General features: G+C 49.0%; 3 protein-coding genes across 6 annotated transcripts in view; 1 reads left to right on the forward strand and 2 right to left on the reverse strand.

Annotated features, from left to right (window-relative positions):
• Window positions 1–1,633, forward strand: part of LOC126568852 (kelch-like ECH-associated protein 1B) — a 9,554-nt gene extending 7,921 nt beyond the window's left edge. For all 4 annotated transcript variants that reach the window (XM_050225503.1, XM_050225502.1, XM_050225501.1 and 1 more), the window contains exon 4: window positions 1–1,633. This exon is cut by the window's left edge and continues 541 nt beyond it. In XM_050225503.1, coding sequence (XP_050081460.1) covers window positions 1–1,023 — 1,023 coding nt within the window. In that variant the 3' untranslated portion in view covers window positions 1,024–1,633.
• On the reverse strand, window positions 1,552–2,482 carry LOC126568856 (28S ribosomal protein S11, mitochondrial). Its single transcript, XM_050225514.1, has 3 exons — window positions 2,237–2,482; window positions 1,873–2,170; window positions 1,552–1,806 (listed from the first exon to the last, which is right to left on the reverse strand). The coding sequence occupies exons 1-3, from the start codon at window positions 2,431–2,433 to the stop codon at window positions 1,699–1,701; spliced, it is 603 nt and encodes a 200-aa protein (XP_050081471.1). The 5' UTR covers window positions 2,434–2,482; the 3' UTR covers window positions 1,552–1,698.
• A 402-nt stretch (window positions 2,483–2,884) lies between these two features.
• Window positions 2,885–7,500, reverse strand: part of LOC126572386 (ubiquitin carboxyl-terminal hydrolase puf) — a 17,019-nt gene continuing 12,403 nt past the window's right edge. Inside the window, exons 12-17 of the mRNA XM_050231639.1 lie at window positions 7,329–7,500; window positions 6,275–7,241; window positions 5,996–6,210; window positions 5,796–5,919; window positions 5,246–5,453; window positions 2,885–5,165 (exon numbers count right to left, since the gene is read on the reverse strand). The exon at window positions 7,329–7,500 is cut by the window's right edge and continues 19 nt beyond it. Coding sequence (XP_050087596.1) covers window positions 4,210–5,165; window positions 5,246–5,453; window positions 5,796–5,919; window positions 5,996–6,210; window positions 6,275–7,241; window positions 7,329–7,500 — 2,642 coding nt within the window. The 3' untranslated portion in view covers window positions 2,885–4,209. The remainder of the gene's footprint in view (window positions 5,166–5,245; window positions 5,454–5,795; window positions 5,920–5,995; window positions 6,211–6,274; window positions 7,242–7,328) is intronic.

A 7,500-nucleotide genomic window follows, 5' to 3' on the forward strand; every position in this document is an offset into this window, starting at 1 on the left:
AATTTGTGCGAAGACAAGCGCAATGATCGCTCCACCGGTGGTGCTGCTTCTGGTGGTGGTGGTGCCGCTCCCCCTGGTTCGTCATCGTCAGGGGCTTCGAGGGGGAACGGCGGTGATGGTGGTGGCCGGTCGACTTCATCGAATCACGCCGGTTCGAGTGGTGGCAGCGGCGGCGGAGGAAGCATGGTTAGTGACGGTGGTGGCACCGTTGATCATCGGCCGGGAGGAGGAGGAGGGACAAGTGACGCGAACGTGCTGGAGGAGGAAGATCGACAACAGTTTGCCATGGATACCGATTCTAGTCAAGAGGAATGTGATAAAGAAGGCGACGAGAAGGGGTTGGCGTCATCGCAACATCGGACCACCGTCCCCATCGAAGGAGCACCGCCACCCGAGGTGCTCATATCGTTGTCCACTCGTGCACAGCATTCACCTCCATTGCCAGTACTACCACCACCGTCGTCACCACCACAAGTTCCTTCTAGCATGGGTCGCCTCAATCGATCACTCAGTTTACTCAATGGCGGTGGCGAGCCAGTTACTGTACGGCAGTGTGGCTTAGCTCGTCGTGTACTCTCTTGTCGAAAGTCAAAGAAGGATCCTTCGAAGCCAGCGAAGGGAAACCACAAACGAAGTTCGTCTTCCGTTAGCTGTAGCAAAACCACCGTGTCCGTTACTGGTTCCCTCGGCATCGGCACTGCTGGCGGTGGTTGCAAGAGCAAAAGGAAAGCCTCCCTGAACGGTGGATTACCAACCGATGATGACGATCATTGTCCGTTGGTGCGGTTAAAGAAGCGCTTAACCTGTTTCATGTCAGCGATCGTCTCGCCTAGCTCATCCAGCAATAACACCGCCAACTCCCCAACCACTCTGCCACCCTTGGCTATCGATCCGATGGCAGTGGATGCTAGGGAAGCTTCCCTTTTGTCGCAGTCACAACCCGAAGAGGAGCGGTGCCACGATGGTAGCGACAATGGCAGCACCACAACAGGAGTACCTCTATCGTTGAGTTCCAAATTATGACATTCGTCGCTAAAGTGCCGCACAATAGCAGCGCATCAATGATGAGGAGGATGGCCTGCCCACCTCCCTCAAAACCCAGTCGATCTATCGAATCTAAGCAGTAGGCGCAGCAGGTGCAACGTGCGTGCGTGCGTGCGTGTATGTGTGGCGACACTTCATTCCCCCCGATCGAAGGAGGTCAACAAGAGAGTGGATCGAATCTTAAAACCAAAAGCAACCAAGGCACAAAACAGTAGCCTATGCGGCATTTCCTTCCGTGCTTCCTATTCGGTGGATTTGATCCTGTCCCAAAGGCCGCCGATGTCCCTACCCTACCAAAAATCCGTTCGTGCGTGTGGTCCGTCTATCGGTGTGTCTTATACTGTGTATAAGACCGGTGGCGGGCTTCACGTCCACCGAGGCCAAGCTCGGTCGGCTCTCCAATCACGGCCTACACACGGCCTGTAGCTGTGTCTGAGATGCGACGAACAATCAACAGGCGAGAGAGAGAGAGAGACCGACCAGAATCCGTTGAATAATGAGAAGAAGTAAAGTGTTTGTTAGAGGTTTTATTATGGTACGACTATAACGTTTTAATAAAATAATGCAGAATGTGCGATATTTCATTTCATTTCGCGACTATCGATTTGTTTTGCTGGCCAGCGATGGTCCCGCTTCACAAGCCTCGACTGTTACTTACAGTTTCCTTTGTTTTCTCGGCCGGGGCGGATTCCACGAGACTGGTGTCGTGTCGGTGATCGAAATAATGTTCAATCCGGCCATCTCGAGCCCCTTGATCGCGGACTGAAAAAGGGGACAATTCAATTGAGTCGCTTTCAACAACCACGTGCTTGTGCGTTGTGCACTTACCATACGTCCCGGGCCAAGGCCGCGCACGGTGACACGCACCGTTTTGTAGCCTCGCTCGATCGCCTTACTGCTGATGCTGATGGCCGTCGCTTGGGCAGCGATGTTGGTGCCTTTGCGTGTGTTCTTAAATCCTTCGATACCACACGACCGAATAAACTGTGGTACTCCTTTCGCATCCGTGATGCTGATTATCGTGTTGTTTGGTGAAACGCGGATATGGCAGATTGGGATTTCGTTAAACGGTACACCGTTGAACAGCGCGCTCGGGGTCGTGGCGTCGGGGAATATGTTCACTTTTCTGTCGAAGAGAAGCAGACGCAGATTATACAAAGGCCAATAGGAATCCAAAACCATGGCACCTTACTTGTCGATCATGGAATCAATATCGATGGATCGTTCACCGATCGTTCCCTCGTCTTTGCTGGGAAGCGATGCGAGCATCGCCTTTCTGTCCTCCACCTTGCACAACGGAACCGACCGGTGGAAGGCGCGGACCGCATTGTTCACCAGGAAGGCGCTGTGGCGCGTTGCCAGCCGGTGGAATTGTTGTAAAAAGGACATGATCTGATGGAGGAACGTACACTTTTTGCCGGTTCTAGACGATGATGCAAGCTCCGATGGGAAACGCTAGTAGTGATCTAGTTGCATGGAAGGAGAAATCGATTGTTAGTGCAACAATCCTTGCAGTAACAGGAACCTTTTTACCTTTCTTGCCGGTGCGGTTTCCTTTTGGGACAGCCGGATCTCGGTCGTAGATTTCGAAGGAAGGAAAAATCAAAACAAAAGTCCGGGTTGCCAGCAACCTCTCGTGCAGTGTTGGGATGCAACCCTGGCAATGAAAATATTTTCTCACCATTGGTTTTGCGCGCGCAACCGTTGAAAATAGGAAACGTGGAAAATTTATGATTCTAAAAAAAATCCTCTAAACAAGTCTCAGTTGCAACGCGTGCTTCATGGCGAAGGAAAGCCTCAGTGTAATGCAGAGAAGCAACATAGCCTACCATTCTTTCAGTTTATGGTAATTTATTTTATAATTCAAAATAAGTTCCGCATAGGCATACTCAGAACAATAAGGAAATTTTTAGACTAGCTAGTGTAATAAATATGATATATCTCTGCGTTCCTTTCTCCGTCTCCGTCTCCCTTATCCCTTTTTACTGTTTTTGCCTTGTGCGATTGCAAACATTATCGCAACATTTCCGCGCTCCAAAATCCAACAGAGCAACCCGGGGGGAGAACGGATCGCGTGCCCGTTTTTGATGAAGAAAGAGGGCGGCCAGTTTGTAAAAAACGGAAATGAACGCAATGATTGAAACGATAATATTCTAAACATCCAGACCCCGACTTCGCACCATATCAGCAGCCATAATCATAACGCGCCATTATTTGTAGAGAAAACTAACTTTACGATGAAATGTAAAAAAAAAAGAAAGAACGAATGCTCACCTTCCACCATCGTTCGATGTTTGTTCATGAGTTTGTCCTTCTAACAAGCCTTTCGTCTTACATGTCTAGTCTCCACGTCAATCGCGTTCCACATCTAACGGGTAACACTATCTTCTCCCATTCCCGCTGCTGGCCCGGGGCACTATCTTCGGCCGCTCATCGAGCCATATCTGAAGAAACGACGAATAGGGGGAATTAAAAATCCGTCTGCATTTCATTTGCTTTCTGTTTCTTCTACATTAATACGTAATTTGCTCTGTGCTTCCCCTAGTTAAGTGAGGATGTATCAGGCGAAACATTTCATGTATCGCGCTGTTTACAGCCTGCCCTACAGTGTAGGCCTGCGTGAAGGTTGCGCATAGTTCAGCATTCGAATTCGTATCACTTCGGGATGACTGGTTTTCACATAATAAGCCCCGCTAGATATTCATTTCTTCCATCAGATTCCGGAGCCTTAAGAGAGTGTACAGCGAAAAGGGAAGCCCCTCCATGTCCTAGACTTCTCCGACGGCACAAACATAAAACGGATCCATGGTCTTTAGCCAACGCGGCATGGCGAACAAAATATAAGAACGGAAAAAATGAATAAAACATATTACCACAGTAAAACTGGAAACGGCAGCGAATGCTAAGTAACAACGCGAAATGCGGAAATTCGTAACTAACAATTTGGATCGAAATTCGGTGAGAAATTGGAAGTAATCGCCGAGAATGTTTAATTGAGCGGATCCATGATGAAACAAATCCATGTGCACATTACTGATGCCTTCGACACTACAGCGATGTTTGCTCAGCGATATTCAAAATCTTTTCTCTCTTTCTCTTTCTCTCTCTCTCTCTCCCTCTCTCTCACTCTCTCTTTCTTTTCCTTTCTTTCCTCAAATAGGACGTCTATTTGCCATCTAGCGTGGGCGACGGTTCAGTGATGATTGGCTGTTTGGCGTGTAGTGCAAACACGCCACGGCACGGTTCGAGAGTATCCGCTGACGATCCGGTGTCGATGGCATCCGCATTCTCACTTTCAACCATCGCGGGCTGAGGAACGTCCACTGGCAATAGTTTTTTCATCTTGCGAGGACTCGGCATCTCTCCGTGCCCGTCATCACAATCAGTAGCAGCACCACACTGTTGTTCGTCTTTTGGTGTGATCTCTTTGCTGGACGATGAAACACTGCCCTTGCTGTCAGCTGGTGACGTCGGGACTTTTCCTGGAGTACCTTTCTCCTCAGAACAACCATCCTTGGCATTCTTGGCATTGTCAGTAGTCGACTTCTTGGTACCTGGGCCGTCATCTTCTTCCTCATCGTCTAAGCACTCGAAAATCAGCTCAATGTGGCTCTCGATGTCCTTGACTAAGTTTCGTAGATAATGCTTCTGCTGTTTCTGCAGCTGATCCGCTAACGCTGCCGTTGGGACGGATGGGACCGGGGGACCAATTATATCCTTGGAAGCACCTTGTTGAGGCTGCTGCTGAGCTGCTGTACTGCTTTCAGGCGTGTTTGCTTCATCGTCTTGGGTTGGCACCGTATCGACGGCCATCTCGTACTTTTTGCTTTCTTCCAGTTCTTCTCCCCCCTTTCCAGAACCGCTTGTACCGGCTGCTGCAACTTCCTCACCACCAGAGCCAGTGGAAACGGTGGCAGCGCCACCACCAGTCTGTTTGCTTTGCAATGTTATTTCCACCGATGGTGGAATGGATTCCTTTCCCCGAGCCTTCGCACCATCTGCCTGTAAAACGCACGCTGTCTCCGATGATGATTCGGTTGATTCGCTACCATCTGATCGTACCACCGGGTGAATCGTGATGTGTGGTACGGTCACCTTTCGTTTCTTCGGTGGTGTTTCCTCTGCAAATATCATTAAAAATGTACGAGAGTTAGTCATTTTCATCCTTCCGATGTAAGACTTGAATACGCGCGATACTCACCGTCGCTGTATATTTCGTCTTTAAATTTGGTCAGTACGGCGTGTAGGGAGCGTTGCAACGGTTCCTTCATACTTCGCGGGATTCCCGTACGCTGTCCGATAATGCGGATTGCCTGCAGATCTCCACAGATATCCTCCAGATTTCCCTTGTCTGGCAGCAGCTGGCAGATGGATTCTAGTAATCGAGGCACAACCAACCGCGATTTTATCTGATAGAAAAGGATAAACAAACCAAACCGAAATGATTTTTCAACTATCAACTCAATGTTAAAGATAAGCCTAGACGGAATTGAGCAGAAAAACTACTAAAGATTAGCTGGCAATTTGACATACGATCTATGGAAGCACGTAGTCTTGCAACTGCAACTTGAAATCATTGAGGAACAAATTGTTTTCAAAAGAATTCTGTTATGCAAATGTATATCGAATTTAAGTAGATATCGAAGAAACTGATTCCAACTTCGACTTTTAATTGTAGCGACTTCCTTTACATGTACATGAGACATGAGATTTACTATCAGCTTTTGGCAGTAAAATTCTGCAATACCTACCTTGGGGTAGTAGATTTCGATGAAATTCGCTATGATTGGATCGTTTAACGATAGCCTTTCATCGCGCAGCACGTTATCGATATAGTCGATGAGCAACGGATTCTTGATAAGCATTTCCGAGTACCTAGGAAGGACGAAACATGGCAAATGTTATTAAAAAATTTAACATGTTGCTTAACCGATGCGCTACAATGTCTTACCTGTGTGTAGTTTTATTGTTGTAGATGCCGACCCAAAACTTAGGAAAAATGTTGAAATGCAGCACGACCGCCTCGATACCAGCCAGCAACGATAAATGAACCAACTGTTCATTGAAATAGTTCGCCGTCACTGCCACCCGGAACATGATATCAAGAAATTCATGATACGGACGATAGAACAGCTCCAGTGCGAGATCGAAATCCTTGTCCAAACCCTAAAAAAGAGAGAAAAAAAGTATGAGGTAATGCTACAGGGTGTCAAATTAATATCGACTGTACCTTTTCGCAGATTTGAGATTGCGGAATGTTCATCTGTACCATCGGTCTCGGTGGACGCGGAGTGTTTTTCGAGACGGGAGGCCACGTTGCCTTCATGCCGCGTCGTGGAAAGTACGAGCCCAGTGGACCCACGGTTGCAGCGGCGTGGGCAACAGCGGCAGCCGCTGCTGCTGCCGCCGCCGCGGCCGAAGCATTGCTGCCAGCTTGCTGATGCACGAGATGGTGCACGTGCGGTGCATGGCAATTGGTCAGCAGCGGGACCAATACGGTCGTGATGATGTCCGGTGGGGCACATTTTACCAGCTCTTTCAGCACTTCCAGCGCGAGATTGCGCATTTCCGGAGGATTAAAAGTGTTCAGCAGTGTCGCCAGACGACGAATCGCTTCCGGCAGGCCCTTCATCAAAGCAGGCGGTGGGCGCTTCTTCTGCTCGCGGCAGCTGACCCGCAGTGTGCTCACAAGAAGTATCACCTCGTTCAGCAGCTCCTGCAAATCACCGTACACATGGCACGCGGTCGCTTCGTGATACATCGAGTGAAGCGTATGAAGGGCATCAAAGCAAAGTGTTATGCCACCGTTCAGCACGACGTATAGGCGATCTTCATCGTTCTCGACCAGCATGCGCAGCGCCGCAATCAGAGTTCCCCACGATACGCGGGCATCCAATCCATTGAGGTACGCCGTTAGCGTCGTGCGGCGGAAGATCGTAACATCGCGCTGCTCGGCTTCGCTTGCATCCGGTTGCCGCTGCGCGAATAGGTTCATCAGACGAAACAGCTCATCCACTGCCAACGGGTACTGTGTCGGATGTGGCGTTATGTTCTTGAAAGCCCACTGCAAATTCTGATGGGCAGCCAGCTGGCGGGTCAATAGTCGGCTTTGCTGGCAACACATTCGCAGCAGCCCATAGTACACCGGTAGCATTGCCCGATTGTAAGTAACTATCTCCGTATCGTCATGATCAGCTCTGCGAGAAAAAATAATGGTATTGCAATTTAGTAATGAATTAAATTTGGATCAAAATAAGCCAATAAATATAAGCTAGCCGCCTTACAGAATGTAGTTAAATGCAATGTTCCTCGTTATATCGGGACAGTTTGCCACGAGATTGGCATTTTCTGGACAATCCAACGTGGCTTGGTACCAGAAAGCCAGCAGGGCTTGCTTGTTGTGATGCGCAGGTACCGCAGGTTCCGAAAGCCGCGGATGAAACAGCTCCCATAGTG

Source organism: Anopheles aquasalis, chromosome 2 (assembly GCF_943734665.1).
Source record: "Anopheles aquasalis chromosome 2, idAnoAquaMG_Q_19, whole genome shotgun sequence".
Lineage (NCBI taxonomy): Eukaryota > Metazoa > Arthropoda > Insecta > Diptera > Culicidae > Anopheles > Anopheles aquasalis.

What these genes read in the sequence shown, in the direction of transcription:
- LOC126568856 (XM_050225514.1), bottom strand. Translation starts at nt 2,433, where the DNA reads ATGTCCTTTTTACAACAATTCCACCGGCTGGCAACGCGCCACAGCGCC. An exon ending in ATTGATTCCATGATCGACAA is followed by an intron (nt 2,171 to 2,236) that starts GTAAGGTGCCAT and finishes TCTCTTCGACAG; the next exon opens with AAAAGTGAACATATTCCCCG. An exon ending in GCCTTGGCCCGGGACGTATG is followed by an intron (nt 1,807 to 1,872) that starts GTAAGTGCACAA and finishes CCCCTTTTTCAG; the next exon opens with TCCGCGATCAAGGGGCTCGA.